The following is a 17,427-nucleotide window of genomic DNA, read 5'->3' on the forward strand; positions in this document are numbered from 1 at the left end:
CCCACTGCTCATTTGCTGTTTGCTAAATGAGCAGTCTGGGCTGCAGGGCAGCTCTCCCTCGTGGCAGAGAGATCTCTGGGCATCTCTTACCTCTGCTGTTAATTCCCCGTTTCCCTGAACACTCCTCTGTGGTGGAGGGAAGAGCAGCTCCTGGGTGGAGAGCCATGTGCCATCCTGCTCTGCTTCACCACACCTGCCATGGAAGTGGCAGTGATGCTGCCTGGCAGGAGCAGAGCAGCTGCTGGCATGGCCGGGAGCAAGGACAGCTCTGGGGCAGCTCGCTGCACTTAAAGCAGGTAGCACTCAGCAAAGCACACGTGCTGAAATCCCACGAAAGCGTGGATGGGAAGGGGCAGGAAACCCTTGCTGCCCTTTATGGAGGGTGCCTGGCAATCTCACCTGCCCTCACCTTCCCTGCAGCCGGCCTTAATTGGGTTTCTCTTATAAAACCAGAATGTGGAACAGTGAAGCGCTGTCGGCGCACACCTGCTGGGGCTCTCTGGGGAGCAGAGGGAGGCAGGGCCAGGGAGGGGGTCCGGGCTCGAGCTGGAGCCTTCAGTCTCACAGCAGCGTGGCTCTGCCAGGCGTGGGGAGACGTGTCCTGCTGAGCTCTGCCCAGGTAGGAGGGCGGGGAAGCAGATTGTGACAGGGGCTTTTAAAGGGGGATGGAATCCGTGTGCTTCTGCTCTGCAGGGGGAAGGGGGCAGAAAATGGATTTAACAGCACAGAGTGGGGTGACTGGAGCATCTCTGGCCCTGCCTGGGGCCAGAGGAGACACCTGACCTTCCCCTGCTGCCAGGGAAAGCAGTGCGGGTTTCCCTGTGGCCGTGGAGGAAGGTTGAGCAGAATCCAGAGCCCTTGCTCGGGCATGGAGGGGGCTGGGGTTTGCCTGGGCACTGTTACAGCACGTTTAAAGCCTCTGTGTGTCGAATCCCACGGGAGGTGGCTGTAAGCCATGGCCATGCCCCGGGGCTAAAGGCTGGAAGCAGCTCCGGAGCAGGGAGGGGAGGGCAGTGCTCTTGTGCTGCAGCTCTGCTCGTGTCAGCCCTCTCTGTGCCCAAGGTCGGTACATGGGGCAGAGCTCCCAGCCTTGGAAGCCTTCTTTATCCTTCTCCTCTTCCTCCTCCTCCTCCTGCTGCCAGGATGTGCTGGAGGTCAAGTCAGGAAGGTGCTGTAGCTGTGTGACGTCCATTCACACACCTGTGTGGCCCCTGCTCCCATGTCTCTCCCTGCTGTCCCCACAGGGCTGTAATGTCATGGAGGACCAGGACCTTCGGGATATCGGGATCGGTGACCCGCAGCACCGCCGGAAGCTGCTCCAGGCCGCTCGCTCCCTCCCCAAGGTCAGCACCAGCCGAGGATGGATGGGCATTGCCAAGCATGGCTGTGAGCACAGGGGAAACAAAAGCCAGACCCTGCATCTCCGGGGCTGTGGGAAGGGTTTGGGGAATAGCAGGGAGGAGGAGGAGGAGGAGGAGTATACTGCACTTCCAGGCTATGTGGATGGTGGTAGCTCCATGCTGGGACTGTTCCTCCTGCCAGTCTTGATCCCAAGCACGTTTTTGTTTGTACAGTGCTTTTGCTACTGGCTAGTGAAGATGGTGATGGCCTGTAAACTGATTTTCATTGATCCCATATCCCTTGGGAGCCGAGCTCCTGCAGCTTTTAACACCTTTCTTGTGCTTTCACAGTTGAAACCCCTGGGCTGTGATGGGAATAGCCAGCCATCAGTTCCTGCATGGCTCGACTCCCTGGGGCTGCAGGATTACATCCAGTCCTTCCTCTCGAGTGGCTACAGCTCTATTGACACTGTGAAAAACCTCTGGGAGCTTGAGATAGTAAACGTGAGTGTCACCCCTCCCCTGTGTTCCCTGGGGCTGGGACTTGCTACAAGTCTCTCAGAGTAGCTCTGTGCCCATGGTGACCGTGATCTCTCCCTGCAGGTGCTGAAAGTGAACCTGCTGGGCCATCGGAAGAGGATCATCGCCTCGCTGGCAGACAGACCCTACGAGGAGCCACCAGCCAAGCCACCACGGTTCTCGCAGCTGAGAGTGAGTCCCTGCTCCTGGCTCCCTGCCTGCCTCGTGTGTCAGTGCTGGGAGAAATCTGGCCATGGCCAGTGGTGGCCATACAGCTGCTCACCTCATCCTCTCCAGCCACCCAGACAGCAAATACTTGTGCAGGGGCAGCCTTGCAGTGAGTGGGGCAAGATAATTCCAGCCCTTGCACATCAGCCTCTGGATGCTGACCTCATAGGAAAGGTCAGGCTGCCCCTTGGGATCAGGTGCCTGCACTGAAAGGGTGCAGGGTGCCACTCCCACCTCTGCCCTGCACAGAAGGGAGCTCTGAGCCCACTTTCTTACCCTTGTTTCCTGGTCAGAGATGTGGGAGCTTTCAGCAGGCAGGAGTGACCCAGCCCAGCTGGAGAGGGGCTGCAGCTGGGACTTGGTGTTTGATTGCACCCTTGGGATCCAGAGCCCTCTCCCTGGCTCGGCTGGGCTGCTGAGAGCTCCCGCTCTCGCTGCCAAATAACACTCGACAAGATGTGTGGATGTTGATTTTTGCTGCAGGAGTGGCAGCATTTGGATGTCAGGCCCTTATTACGGGGCTTGGCTGGGAGGGAAGCATCACATTCCCCATTCTTCCTGAAAACTGGCTTTTGAGAGCTGAGTTTGGCAAAAGCTGCTGGGCTCAGAGCAACCCTGATCTCAGGAATGGGGTAGCATGTCGTGCTGCCTCCTCCCAGAGATTGCTAATCAGCTTCCTGGAGCAGGAATTGGAGTGATTAGAGTTTACCCAACCTGAACATCTGGTCCTTGCCCTGCTGCAGAGCTCTGCCCTCTTGGATTCCCAAGGCTTTCCAACCCAAACAGCCTCAGCTGAAGCGAGTTGGGCTGCTGTGCCCTGCTTGCTGACACGGGATTTTTTAGGAACCGGGTTCAAGTGTGAGAACAGAGAGAGTTCACACTGCTGCTGCACTGGGAGGGTGCCCAGTACAGACCCACTGCTCAGTGCCCTGTGCCAGGCAGAGGAGCATGGGGGGACCAGCAGCCAGGAAAGGATCTGCACCGTGAGCCGGGCGAGACTGAAGGCACAGCGGGGGCTGAGGCAGGGAGAGGCTGCTCCATGGGGCTCAGCTGATTGAGATGCTGCCCGGGGAGGCTGGCTGGGAGAATGGGCCATTTGCAGCATTTCCTGGCGCTGCAGCTGGTGAGCTCCAGCGCTGGCTGCGGCGCGGGAGGCGGGCGGACGTCAATGGCAAATCAAGCGAGTGGGTTGAATGGGACTAATGCGGCCACAGCTGTGCCGAGGCTCTGGCCGTGCCTGCGCGCCCAGGGCGCGCTCTGGCGGCGGCTCCCGGGGCTCCTCTGCTGGGGTGGCTGATCATCATCGCCCTCGGGTGCTTAGCTTAGTGTTTTAGGGAGCCCACCCCTCTGGAATCACCTTGCCCCCAGCCCAGCGTGTCCCCTGCTCTCCTGGGGTGAGCTCTCAGAGGCGCGCTGGGCACAAAGGGCTGAGTACATGGCTGAAACCATCCTGGAGTAAATCAGGTGTCTCATGCAGAAGGTAAAGGGTGGGATTGGCACTGAGGCAGGAGCTGACCCCGTTAGTCCACTCAATGCACCCTGTGTTGGGCAATGTAGAGGGAGTGATGGGGGGCACAGCACAGCCCTAGCTGACTGGGTCCCTTTGCGGTGTCTGCTCCTTCCAGTGCCAGGATTTGATGTCGCAGACGTCGTCTCCCCTGAGCCAGAACGACTCCTGCACAGGCAGATCTGCTGATCTCCTGCTGCCCTCTGGGGACACTGCCAAGAGGCAACACGATCGTGGCACTGATCCTTACTCCAGAGTTGAGCGCTACAAAGCACAGGTTAGTGGGTGTTCTTGTGTGTCCTGGGGGCCCTCTGCACAGGCTCCCCCATCTCTGGAGCCAGGGAGAAGGGAGGATGATGCAGGGAGGGAGCTGGTCACACTCAGCTTCCCTCAGACATTAGAGTCAGCAGCTCCTTTATGCCTCAGTTTCACCTCAGAAATGGATGGCTCACACTTCCATCAGCACTGGCACCTTAACCCCATGTGCTACCTCCACCAAGCTCCTGGGGGATTTGGCCATTGCCATCCTCAATCCCCTCAGCTCAAAGAGCCCCACTGAGAGCTGCTCCAACCCATCGTGGCTTCACATCCATGCTTCTTCCCATGCAGGAGGACCGTCGGGAGTCCAGGCTCACCCTGCGCCCCCCCAGCCTGGCAGCCCCATATGCCCCTGTTCAAAACTGGCAGCACCAGCCCGAGAAGCTCATCTTCGAGTCCTGCGGGTACGAGGCCAACGTAAGTGGCTTTGCTTTGTGGGGGTGGCAAGGATGAGGAGGCTCTGGGGCTCAGGCTGTTGAGCATGGGGTCTCAGGGCAGTGTCGTTGCCTTGGGATTGGCAGGATTTAACATCTCTCCCTCCTTCACGCAGTACTTGGGCTCCATGTTGATCAAAGACCTCCGAGGGACAGAGTCCACCCAGGACGCCTGTGCCAAGATGAGGGTACGGAGACCCTGGGGCCGGGGGCTTAAATTGCAGCCTGTGGGGGATGATGTGGGTTGGGGAGGGGGGACCTCAGTGGTTCCCCAAACCCTGTCCACCAACAGGCAGTGCCACTGTCTCTGGTGAACTGCCCCTTCTCAGCATTGTTCCCAGTTTTCACTGGGGAAGTGGTGGCAGGGTTCTCTTCAGGTCCTTGTCTCTTCCCCTCTGCTTCCTCCAGGAGTTAACTTTCCTCCTCCTGGTCTCAGATCCCCAAAACTTCCTGTACAGGCTTGGGGGTCTCTGGAGGGGTGTGGGCTGGGGTGGGGGTGAAGAGGGAGCATCCATTCATAGTTGGTCACTTGAATGTTCTCATTTCTAAAGAAATCTACGGAGCACATGAAGAAGATCCCAACCATAATCCTGTCCATCACATACAAAGGGGTGAAGTTCATCGATGCCTCCAACAAGGTGAGCTGTAGATGCCTCAAAGTGGGTGTCTGGAGGGACACAGCCTGCAGTCCCACTTGCCTGGGGGCTGCAGGTCACTTTTTGTGGCTCCAGAAGCCACAGCTGGTCCTGGGGAGCTTCTGGGGCTGGGGGAGAATACCAAGGTGGTGATAATCACCTGAGTGCCAAAGGCTTGGCAGACTGGCTGCTTGTGGACCATGCTGCCATTTATTCCTGCCATGGGAGGGAGCTGGGACTGGTCTGGCTGGGAGACTGCCCTTCCCTGTCCCCAGACACCCTCCACAGCCACTGTTTGCCGGGTGTATTTGCCATCCCCAGAAGGGTGACGGGTGCTTGTGGTTGACCCCGGCAGAATGTCATTGCTGAGCACGAGATCCGGAACATCTCCTGTGCTGCTCAGGACCCTGAGGATCTCTGCACATTTGCCTACATCACCAAGGACCTGCAGACCAGCCATCACTACTGCCATGTCTTTAGCACTGTGGATGTGGTGAGTGCATTGTCATGTCACATCTCCTGGTCCTTCACTGCCCATTTGTTTCATCCCTCAGCTTTATTGGCTAATCACAGACTGCTCCTTTCTGGGGTTCTTTCACCCATTTTTACCATAAAGTAGTCTTGGTTCCATGCCTGTACTGTGGCATGGAATCTCTGTGGACAAAGAAACTATTTGTCTGGTTTCATTACTGCTGTTTCCAGCGCTGAATAAAGCAGGGCAGGAGCTTTCTCTCCTGGGGAATGTGCCGTGCACAAACCCCTAACATGCTCTCAATTATGTTGAGCATAATGGGCTGATTTAACAACTCAGAGAAGGTAGAAGTGTGATTTGCTTTTATATTTGGGCAGAATCAAAATTGCACAAGACTTTTGGGTTATTTTTCTTTATGCTGCTGAACTGCAGTGCTGGTGGGGCTTTACAGGTGGGCAGGGGGCCCTGGGGCAGGCAGCGTGGCCCCAACTCCCCCATATCTGGAGCTCAGTGGCTTTGCCAGGGATACAGCAGGATGTGACCTGATGGGAAGGTCTGTGACCCCAGGGCAGCTTCTGAGCACCAGAAGGGTCCCAGGGGGACTGTGTACAGGGTGATCTGACATCTTTGTGTTCTCTGTGTTCTCTCAAAGAACCTGACGTACGAGATCATCCTCACGTTGGGGCAGGCATTCGAGGTCGCCTACCAGCTCGCCCTGCAAGCCCAGAGAGCAAAGCCTCTGGGTGCTGGAGCAGGAGAAATGATTGAAACAAAATCTTCCAAACCGGTGCCTAAACCACGAGCAGGCATGAGGAAATCCGCGGTACGTGGGTGTGGGCAGAGCTGGGCTGAGCTGGGGCTTCTTGTGGGCACCTGGGTGGTGGGGGGAGCCCAGATGTGGTCCAGGTGCTTGTCCTACTGCTGGCCCTGCAGGTCTGTGTCTGTGTCAGTTCTGCTGCGGGACTGGGGCTTCTCCTGGTAGCAGAAGGGCAGGCAGAGGTGGAAATAGCTCAGGCGGGATGGGGCTTTGGTGCCCTGCTGGGTCCAGCACAAGCTTCCACGTGCAAACCCTGCAGAGCTGCAGTGAAATACATAAGTGAGCTGCAGTATGGGATTCCCCATAACCAAAACCAGCCAAGACTGGAGCTGCTGAGGAGCAGGGACTGCTGCACAAGCCACTGTCTTCCTTTAATGTCTCCTTTTGTCTGTGTTCTGCTTGCTCCCCCCGCTCAGGTGCCGCTCCCTCCCGACACCCGCTGTTGTTACTGTCACACCTGTACAACACACCGCCCCTCCTACCTGCCGCTGCAGTCTGTTAGTCCTGGAGCGAAGGTCTTTACCCTTCTTCCTGCCATCTCCATTCCAAACCGACCCGGGCTGCCTCCCCACTTTCTATATTTCCTGCTGATTCCCTGTGTCCTGCCTCGCTGTTGTTCATCCCCATGCTCATTCTGGCCCACACCAGGGGTTCAGATGAACCCCGGGATCTGCTGCTCCCACCCGTCCCTGCTGATGCAGTGTGGCAGCTCTCAGCTAACCCCGCTGCTCCTGCTGGCGTGGTAACTTCCCCATGGCACCCTGATTTAGCAGGACAAGAGGAAAGAGCCGTGCTTGGTCAGGAGGGTGAATCACGTGGGAGCTCACCTGCCAGGAGCTGTCTCCTTCTGTGCCATTTCTGTAGCGCTCCACTTTTCATGCTTGTTTGAGATGAGAGAAGCTGTCGCTGATGGTGACAGGGACTCGCAGCCCAATGCAGGGAGTCATCTTGGGGTGCTGGATTGAGACTGACGTGGCCAGACAAGTTTTAGCTGTAAAGGACTCAAATGCCTCTCCAGCAAGAGCTGCTTCCTTGCACACATGCACATTTTTGGGACGGGCAGTAGGCAGGCAGGCGCTCTGTGCTTTGAGTTCCCGCTCGTTCTGTCCCAGAAGCACAGGTGTCCTAAGATGCCCTTTCTCTCCTTATTTTCTAGCTGGATCCCCCTGAAGTGGACCAAGACTCCCAGTCTCATGCCAGTGTCTCCTGGGTCGTGGACCCCAAGCAGGACTCCAAGCGGACCCTCAGCACTAAGTATGAGACCACTATCTTCTAAAGCAAACGCCCGCGTCCGCCCCGTCTAACCGTGCCTTTGCGATCTGATCTGTCTGCTCTTCTAAACTCCCTCTTCCTCCAGCTGCTCGCCCTGAGCCCGCGTAGGCACCGCGTCCAAGGCAGCAGCACTTAGGAGACTGTAGACTTAAACGGCTTTTGTACCTGATCGCTGCTGAACACTGTGAATCTCCTTACTCGGAAACAAGGGTAACGCGCTGTAGCTGCCCGCGAGGCGGGAGGAGCAGAGAGGGCAGGCTGGCAGTCGGAGATGTGGATCCAGGAAAGCCGCCCACCGTTTTCACGTCTTCCCCCCTCGCTCTGGCACTGTGAATCCCTGGGGCAATGTGATACTCCCCAGGCCTTTTTTTTCTATCTCACCTTGTCCTTGGACTGATGGAGACCTCTTGTCTCTACGGTGCACACACTCCCTCCTCCTAGATCCTCCTCTTCCCGACTGAGCCACGGCTGTGTACTGTTCAGTGAACTCACCTCTCCTTCCCTGCCAGTCGAACCGACACTAACCACTGTGATGCTCTCTGCAAATAACACACGGGCATTTCCATTTCCTCACGGCCTCCCTTGCCCGCAGTCTCCTTCCTCAAAGCCCACCCAGTGCAGAACTTGCTCTGGGTGGTGGGGGAGTGTTTGTTTGGCTGGGTGTGATCCTTCCCACTGTGAGCTCTGTCCCCTCGGACATGACAGGGGGTTTGGTTGCATGCATTTCAGTCCCTTGTAGGTTTTTCTTTCCCTCATAGTCTTTGTGTTTACACTCACCAGACTTCTCACAGGAGCTAGGTGTAGTTCTCACGTGGCAGCCTGTGGCTAAGCTTCCAAAGGCACATGTTGTTGTTGGCCCTGGGCTGAGGACGGGAGGTGGCAGCTGGGCACCACAAGCAGCATCAGCAGGGAGAGGTCAGGGAGCAGCCCTGGTTATTTGCCCCTAGTGTTAGGGCCCAGTAGCAGCTTGTCTGAGTTTTGCTGTGGCTTAGGAGCTGCTGCCTCAGATCTTCCATTTCCCCTCACCTGCAGTGAAATCTGATGTTTCAAAGCCCTTATTTAGCTCTTTCTCAGGAATGAGTTTGATCTCCCAAGTCATTTGCAACTTAATGGCAAACTGACCTCAGACTGAGGGCTCAGCCAGTGGGAAGCCAATGAGAGGACTAAAAGTGTTGTCTTAAAGCAAAAAAAAAAAAAAAAAACTAAGGAAAGCTCCATCTAGTGCATATATTTCATATGCCACAGAGTCCCCTGACACAGAGTCAGCACTGCCCAGGGCCTGCAGTGCCACCCTGCCAGCCCAGGCCTTGTGGACAGCAGAACATTGCTGTGCCTGAGGTGCTCTGGGAGGTTTGGTTTGCATTCCATCAGCACTTTTCCAAGCTCTGAGAGTGCCCTGAAGGTTTCTGTGTCCCTCTAAGAGAAACTCAGTCCCTGGTGTGGGTGGCAGAGCAGTTTCTACGTGTAGGTGTTCTCTGCCCAGTGTCAGAGGCTCTGAGTTCTTCACCTCCCCCTGCTCTCAGCTGGGAAGGGCAGGTCCCTCCACGCCCCCTAAATCCGGGTCAGGAGAGCATGTGCCTTTCTGAGGGTGACGAAACCCAGCAGGGATCACAGGCAGCCCTTGCCAAACCGCGCCGCTGCCGCTCTGTGTCCGTAGCCCTGGTGGTTTTTGTGTCCCATCTCCGGGCCGTTCGCCTCGCCTTTCCCAGCACGTGTTTTTGTATGACTCGGAAATTCATTCCATTATCTTCCTTTCTGTTTGCCTCTGCGAAGCTGAGCTCCGGGCAGCCGTCTCCTACCACGGGATGTAGTAGCGGGGCAGAGACCTGGGACGCAGTGGCCTCCTGACATGAAGATCATCTCCCTCTGGCACAGGTGGCTGCCTCAGAGTGGGTGCGTGGCTGCTCGGTGAGGGCTCCAGAGCAGAGGGGGGAAGGGACCCAGCCTCCGCCAAGGAAAGCTGCTCATCTCCATTCCTAGCAAAGGAAAACTCCAGACTCAGAGGCCAAGAGCGATGTCGCCTTTCCTAGTTTGAGACAAAACATCGTTCGACCCGTTTCTTTTTTAATGAAGTGACACAGAGCAAATCCAGTTCACGGTTTCAATGTAGTGCTGCAGCTTTTTGGTGAGGAAAAAAAAAACAGCCAACAGATTTTTATTTACTGAGAATCCCGCTGTCCAGCGAGGAGCACGATAGAAAGTCTTAGCAGGGGCGTGGTGTGCACATTTCTGATGGTACTTACTCTGCTTCAGCTCTGGGTGAACAGGAGAGAGCGCCGAATTCTTGGAGATCACTTCCTCCTGTGTGAGAACCTGGTAGGGTAAGTCTGCATCCTGTTCTCCAAGCCACTCCACGCTTTTGTAGCAAATGGAAGTAACTTGAGGAAAAGAATCTGCAAAGGATCTTTCACCCCAGAGCAGCTGTGGCCAATATCCCCGATGGTACAAAGCTTCCTTATCCCCCGAACTGTCGTGTTGCAATACTTGACATTTCTATGGCAAGGACCCCATTTCTTCCCATTTCCGCACTGAATTCCTGGGGACGACTCCCTGCTCCAGCCTCTGTGCACCTGTCTTGTTTTTAAATGCAGTTATGCCCTGAAGGGTTTTTTTAAGTATATTCAATTGTGATTTAGCACTTTTTTGATACTAGCTCATTATTTAATTAGTGCAACCGTTTCAGAAGATGAACAAATAAGGAGTTAAATTTTGGGCATTACACTGAAACAGTCCATCCCCAAGGACAAACCACATCAGCCTGAGGGTGGCTTGGCCCCATCCGAGCCCAGTGTCCCCAAAGACACCGCCTCAAAGGTGCTGTGTGCTCGCTTTTCTTCTGAATTACAGAGTGTTTCACAGTGGTTTGGGCTGTGACTGACGTGTTTTCAGACTGTTCCCCTCTGGGGAGAATGTTAAAATGGTTGTGATTGGAATTCTTCAGATGCAAAACGCAGCGCAGTGCGTCTGTCGTGATCTCGTCAGGCCCTGCCGGGCTGTGGGACCTGCTGCCGCACGGGAACGCTGTGCCCGACTAATTCCTGTTTAACTCCAGTTGCTGCTGTATGCCAGGGTTTCCTTTAGTCTCTCTCACCAGTGAGGCTGGGAGGGAAGTGAACCATAATCCCAAGGGCACAGACCTGTAAAGGATTGGGAAGGGGGAGTGGAGATTTTGGGTTAAGTCAATGAATTTAGGAAACCTAACATTCCTTGTTATGCACATGTTGCAATTCATACTGGTGTAAGTGTAAATATTTGGTGTGTTGGCAACAAGTCTTTGGTGAGATTGCAAATTGAACCTCTGCTTGGGAGGAGGGACACCTTTCCTTTCTGACACGTGAGCTTTTTTGGAGGTTGGCTTGGAGGTAATGTGGTGATGAAGACTCCAATCTTCAGGCGCTGGGCTCGGTGACCCTGGTGGTCCATTCCAGCCCCACGTGTAAACCTGTGGTTGTCTTTAGTGATCCATTCTTTAGCCAGATACTCCCTTTCTCACCTCACAGACAGAGCAGTTGTTTTGGCAGTTCAGTGTGGTGGGGTCTCTCGAGGGACTCGGTGCTGGAGACTGACCCTGGGCTGTGCCAGTCGTTGGCTCCTGGCCACCTTCACCCACCCACTGTGCAGTATTCGGGCTCTTCCTCCCTGCAGGGTTTTGTGCTATCTGGAGGAAACTGCCCCAAATTTCTGGTGCTGAACATGACATTGCATCCAACTGCATCTGCTGTATTACCTGCCCAGGAGGAGTTGGGGCTCCTCTGTTCCTCTCTTTAAAGACAGATTGTGTTTCACAGACTTTGGTTTGCGGGCTGAGCCCTCACTCACAGCTGGCAAACAGAGTTGCCGAGTTTTGTCTTTCTTTTTATAGGAGGGGATGATTTTTTTTTTTCAAATTGAAGATGCTTTATCCTTTTTTTATTTTCTGTTTACAAAGGAAAAAAAAAAAAAACAGCGCTAACCTTAGCTGTTCAACTAACTTTAAACTTGCTTTGGGATTGTTCTTTTTAGAAGAAATTATGCAACTTTTCTGGGGTACATGCCTGTCCCCCCTCCCAGGGAGAAGACGCAGCACCTTCCAGGCTGTACCTGTAGTGAAGTCTGTACCTTCAGGAGGCTGCTGAGACACAGAGCAGATGCCAAAAAACCCCGAACAAGTCCCGTTCTGTGTGCAGCTGAGGTGGAGCCAATGCTTTAATGCCCCTTCCACCCACCTCAGAAGTTTCCAGCAGCAGCAGCAGCATTTCCCTGGCTCTGCTCAGATCCATATTTCGGAGCCAGCACAGCGCTCACAACGCTGTCGTGTTGCAAAGATCTCCCTTTTAGATCTCCCATTGGTATTACCTTAATTTTTTTTTTCCCAAAAGAAAAGTACCTGTGCTGTTCTTGCTAAGTCAACCCAGCTCAGACATTTTTCTTACCCACAGAAGAATAACCTGGGATTCCCTGACAGGGCAGAGACAAACAAGTTCAGTTTGCAATGTGGACATTTTTGCTCATTGTGATGTATGGCAGTGGGGCTGATTTGTAATACAAATGTTATTTAATCTGTCTGTATTTTGATACTTGAATTTCCTTTTATTTCCTGTATATACAATTGTTAATCTGTTCAAATTTGTCTGAATTTTAAACATCTTGTGGTACCAAACATAACCAATCTGTGCAAGAACATAGACTGACCTCACTACAACAAGGCGAGATTGTAAATATTCCTGGGCTTCCAGCAGTCGTTTTGTTGTTTTCATAATTGTACAACTTAGAACAGACCGAATTAATAAACAACCTTAGACACACGTGTGTGCTCTTGTGTGTGGCCCCAGTGTTGTGCCCAAGTCCTCCTGGGGGTCTGTGTCAAAGCAGGGCAGTTCTCATCCTGCAGGCACTGGCTGCGGGGGTTTGGGAGCTTTGGTTGAAGCTGCTTTTTCTGCAGTCAGTCATAATGACCCAAACATTGAATATTATTATTTCGAGTCTAATTTATGCGTAAAATCACATCCAAATGTTCTGTTAAAGACAGCACGAGGGTCTGCAGCCATTGTGGGTGTGTTCTACACGTGATGGTTAGAAAAGCTCGTTTTTACCCCCACTAAAGTACATCTGCAAGGACTGTGTCCCTGGGGGCTGTCATGTACTGGGGATAGCCACTGAAATCCCTTTTTGCAGCACGGCAGCGAGTGGTTCCTATGACACCAGTACCCATTTGGGCAGCCAGAGTTCAGAACATTTACCCAGCAAAGACCTGGGGCTTGCCAGGAACTAGGACATTTGAGTATGTAAAATTAGAGCAAGAAATGCAGACATTTAAATACAGGTTAAAGTTCAGATTTTCGTGTCAAGTAAAATCTGACTGATGTGAAATGCTAAATACACCGGGGATTGCTAAATTTATACCGTATGTTCCATTTCTAATAACAAGGCAAGTCAGGTTTTCAGGCTGACATGAAATACACTGAGCTGGTTTAATGGTTTGAAACACCATGAGGTTTTATCCCTCACAGCCACAGCCCTGGCTGGGACTGACACCTCAGCAGAGGTTACAGGCCCCAGGCAGGATCTGTGAGTTTTTAACTGTGAGTTAAAAAGCCTGATCTGCACTGCAGTTCAGTGAGCTCCACAGCCCCTTGCCTTCCCCACCAAATAGTGACAGGGTTTTGAGGAAAAAAGACCGCTACTTTTTCTAGTTGAGAGGTTTAAACAGATCCTGATGTGCCAAGGGTCATCTCCTGCTGGCCTCGGTGGACTTGTTGGATGAATTTTTACAAGCTGGGGCAAGATCTGAGAAACTGGAGGAGAACGGATTCCACGCCTGCCTGGTACGTGGAGAATGTGATCAGAAATAATCCAGCTTGCAGCTGGGAGAAGTACCTTCCTGAGAATTCCCAAACTCTTGCCTGTTGTTGATCGCACTTCCAAACCCGCACCCAAATTCCAGCAGCTCCTCCTGAATGGAACCAAGGCCCTTTGGGAAATCCTTTTGAGAATATTGTCCATCGAGGAAAATTAAAAGGCTGAGGAGGGAAATTAATCCACTGCTCTGTAGGGAGGAAAAGTATGAAAACAAAAAAATAATTGGTCAATCAACAGAAATCCCCTGTGAGAGAAGCTTCCTCAGGCAGCCAGGAGCAGGTTAGGGGCAGCCCTATTACAGGAGGTTGCTGTAGGAAGCAGGAACACTCTGCAGGGATGCAGATAAACCAGCATCCAGCACAGGAACCCAGGTGACACTGTGTGGCACCTGAGGGCACTTCAGGATCAGGTGTACTCACCTTGCTTTCTCTTTGTCAAACATCCAATTTCTTTCATGCAGGAAAAAGCCACATCAGTGACTTGTGGTGTGGAAGGGACAAAGTCCAGCCAGATCCTTCTGCAGTAGGTGCAGGGACCATCACTTAAACAGTTCTTCAGCTGAGATGCCAACAGCTCAGAGAGCTCCTCTGCAGAGTCTGCTTTGTTCATGTCACAATCACAGCTTACACAGCTGCAGCCTCTAAATCTTCCCATATTACTGACTCATACCTGACACTCATCAGATTTAAGAACTTAGTAAATAATGAAGCAATGATTAAACAAAACAGGCTCCAACTTTTTTTTTGCTTATTCCAGGAGCTATCTTATTTTCTTGGTACTTCAGGCAGACCCAAACCCACCTCCATCCCCATTCTCACACATTTTTTGCTACGAGACAGAGAAAAGCCAAGCCTGAATATATGGATACATATTTATATTTATATACACGCAGACCTATGTGGGAGAAGCCGACCCCTGGCAGTCCAAAGTCGCTCTAAGGACAATTTCATGCACAGTGGTCACTGTGGAAATGTCACCAGTGACTGCCCGTAGCTGGCTCCAGGAGAGAACTGGTGCAGGTCTGGCTGCAGAAAAGCAGGATAAAAGTAAGGGAAGGAACGCGAACCACAGCCTCGAGAGGAAAAGGCGGTTAAAAAAGCATTTACTGAGCAGCTTTTGAGTGAAAAACGTGCAGGTTTGTGTACGGACAAATCACCTCGCCAGCTGTGAGGGGACCGGCCTCCCTCTCGTGCCTGCGATCCCCGGCGCGGGGCTGACCCCTAGTGCCGGCCGGGAGCGGCGCCTCACTGAATTAACAGCGGGAACTGAGGGAATTGACACCGGGCACTGAGGGAATTGACACCGGGCACGGCCCTCGGCCGCTGTCCCGCCCCGGGGTCCCGCACCCACCACCCCAAAGCCGCCTTCGGGCCCGGCGGCCGGGACTCCCCACGACCGCGGGGCGCGGAGCCCCCCTGCTCCGCCAATGGGCCGCGCCAGGCGCCGTGTCGAGGCGAGGCGGCGGGGCGCTCCCATTACGGGCGGAGGGGGGCAGCGAAGGCCCCGGTGTGAGGCGTGTCCCGGCGCCGCGCTGAGGGGCGGCCGCGGCGGCGAGACCCGGGGGCAGCGCGGGGTCTGCCATCGCACCCGGCCCTGGCATCGCATCCCGGCCCTGCCATCGCACCCGGCCCTGCCATCGCATCCCGGGTCTGCCATCGCATCCCGGCCCTGCCCTCGCATCCCGGGTCTGCCATCGCATCCCGGCCCTGCCCTCGCATCCCGGCCCTGCCATCCCGGGAGCTGCCGCGGGGCCCGGCTGCGGGAGCGGCCCGGAGCTGCCGGGGAGCGGCAGAGAGCGCTGCTGGCCGTGCAGCATCCTTCCTCCTCCCTCATTCCTCTGAGTTTGTCCCTCTTCCTTTCCGGTGGGCCCAGAAAGGAGGGCTTGACTCCAGTCACCTGCTGTAACCTCTCCTGCACTTCTCTGGGATTGCGGCTAAACCTTCCGAAGGGCAAGCCCACAAACGCTGGGATGAGGCTCCTTGTGCGCCAATAAACAATTTGCCTTTTTTTCTCCCTCCCAGCATTTTTTCCCCCCCCTCTTAATTTATCTCCTCAGCATCCATGACAGCTGCCGGCGGGCAGCTGCGGCACTGAGGGATTACAGAGCCCTCAGGGCAGGGACAGGGGATGGGGATGGGGATGGGGATGGGGATGGGGATGGGGATGGGGATGGGGATGGGGCGGCTGCTCAGAGCCAGGGGGACAGCTTGTGAGTGGGAAAGCAACTGGGCATGAGAAACAAAACCAGTAAAGCTCATCATGAGACCTGCCTGGCCCAAATCCTGCCCAGGAGTTTCCCTCAGTGCTCCTTGTGCATTTTTGTGCAGTGCCAGACCCAGCTCCTGCCCTTTTCTGATCCTTAGGTTCGCGCGAGGAAGCTGAGGATGGGGAAATAGCATTTATAGAGAGTAGAACAGCACAGCTCCTGAGGGGACTGCACTTTGCTCGTCTCTGTTTCAGAGCAGGGCCCGTGGCTTCCAGCCTATAAATCCTGATCCCAGAGGAGGCAATTGTAAGTATTTAAATATATATGCATTTCCCCTGCATTAATTTACTTTCCCATGTGACTGGTGACATGAAGGATTGTAATAGAAGAATGCATTTTTAATGCATTTCCTGCAGATTTCTGCAAGGCAATCTAATTCCTGAGTGGGTTTAACTTGCCACAAAGGCAAAGGACCTCAGGAACACTAGTAATTGGGCTGGGTGGATTCTTTTCATCTACTGTTTTAATGTGCTCCATCCATCTCTCTGATTAGATTAATCTCATTTATTTTAGCCAAGCCAACTAGCTGAAATCCCAACAGAGGAAATTGGGATTTTGAGTCTTTCAGGGTGAGTGCTTGGAGTGTTAGGCAGCAAACTCCATAGGGATATTTCCAATTTGGCCTTTTAGCACGTCAGAAATTTGTAACCCTGGTGACCACACTGGAAAAGGACCATTTGGGCTGTGAATCTGCCTCATCCATGAGGGGCTGTGGAGAGCCCACGCAGGTCTCCTCTGCCCTGCTTGAAGCAAGTTCCCTAAAAAATTAAACCCAGCCTGCTGCAGAGGGCTCAGCTTTCCAAGAAGGCTCCCATTTTTTCTGGCAGGAGCAGAGAGAGCTCCATGGCTGGACCTTCCTCACCTGTGGAATGGCCACGCTTTTGCAGCCCCACCGTCATGACCGTGCTGGGCGCGGCGAGGGGGAGAGCCTGCCAGTGCAAACAGAAATACCTTCCTCGTGGAAGGGGAAATGGATTTTTTGTTTAAAAGATGGCCATGTTTTTCCAAGCCTGATGAATATGAAAGTCCCCATTTAAAGGAGTCGAACCGGCAGAGAAACTGGTCACTGTTTGCACGCCCACGCACCGACAGAGGAGGTGAAAGCAAACTTCCTGGTGTATCCCGATCCAAATCACCTGGGAGTGAGGCACAGTGCCCCGAGCTGTGAGCTGCTGCGCTGAGCAGCCGCAGAAGGCTCTCTGTGAAACAGCAAACCCCATCCCAACAGGAGAGGCAGAGCCCCGGTGGTGTCACAGCCCTCATTTCCAAAACGGGAGGCAATTTGGAGCCTAGCATCTGTATCTGTGGCTGTTGGAAATTGGCCTCACAGGGGGAAGGCAATGAGAGTGGAGGGCAGAAAGTGTTAGCAGGTGTTTTGGGAGGGTGTGGAGGGGAGAGCAGGGGAAGACTGGAGTTTTCCTCTGCCCAGTCCGCCAGGAAAGCTATTTTTGCAGGAGCTCCTGGGCACCAGACAAGGTTTGGATTGTTCCCGTGCTGGATGCTGGTGCAAATACGTGGGCAGACAGCTGGATCCTGAGGAGCTCCCAGTGTCCCTGCAAGCGTGTGAAGGGGTATTTTACACCTCATCCAGGTGAGAGGATGTCTTGGCGTTGGGTTTGCCGTAGTGCCTGATTTTGGTTGGAAGTGAGTGCCTGCTGGCATGGACGTGCAAGGTGTGTATGTGCCCATAACACACCACATGCTTCACCAGCAGCTGTGGTATCTGTCAGTTCCTACTCCTCAGTTGGTGCATGACCTCTCCTGTGAGACATCCCATCTGC

The 17,427-nt window shown here is 54.0% G+C and overlaps 1 protein-coding gene across 5 annotated transcripts in view; it reads left to right on the forward strand.

Moving 5' to 3' along the window:
- ANKS1A (ankyrin repeat and sterile alpha motif domain containing 1A) overlaps nt 1-12,326 on the forward strand; it is a 72,347-nt gene extending 60,021 nt beyond the window's left edge. For 3 of the 5 annotated variants that reach the window (XM_053998053.1, XM_053998056.1, XM_053998057.1), the window contains 10 exons: nt 1,245-1,343; nt 1,692-1,844; nt 1,944-2,051; nt 3,713-3,871; nt 4,204-4,329; nt 4,463-4,534; nt 4,898-4,984; nt 5,337-5,474; nt 6,106-6,276; nt 7,427-9,019. In XM_053998053.1, coding sequence (XP_053854028.1) covers nt 1,245-1,343; nt 1,692-1,844; nt 1,944-2,051; nt 3,713-3,871; nt 4,204-4,329; nt 4,463-4,534; nt 4,898-4,984; nt 5,337-5,474; nt 6,106-6,276; nt 7,427-7,546 — 1,233 coding nt within the window. In that variant the 3' untranslated portion in view covers nt 7,547-9,019. Of the gene's footprint in view, nt 1-1,244; nt 1,344-1,691; nt 1,845-1,943; nt 2,052-3,712; nt 3,872-4,203; nt 4,330-4,462; nt 4,535-4,897; nt 4,985-5,336; nt 5,475-6,105; nt 6,277-7,426; nt 9,020-9,315 lie in introns of those variants that run through there. The other 2 variants (XM_053998055.1, XM_053998054.1) reach the window with 2 other exon arrangements.
- Nucleotides 12,327-17,427: the final 5,101 nt, after the last annotated feature.

Source organism: Vidua macroura, chromosome 24 (genome assembly GCF_024509145.1).
Source record: "Vidua macroura isolate BioBank_ID:100142 chromosome 24, ASM2450914v1, whole genome shotgun sequence".
NCBI lineage: Eukaryota > Metazoa > Chordata > Aves > Passeriformes > Viduidae > Vidua > Vidua macroura.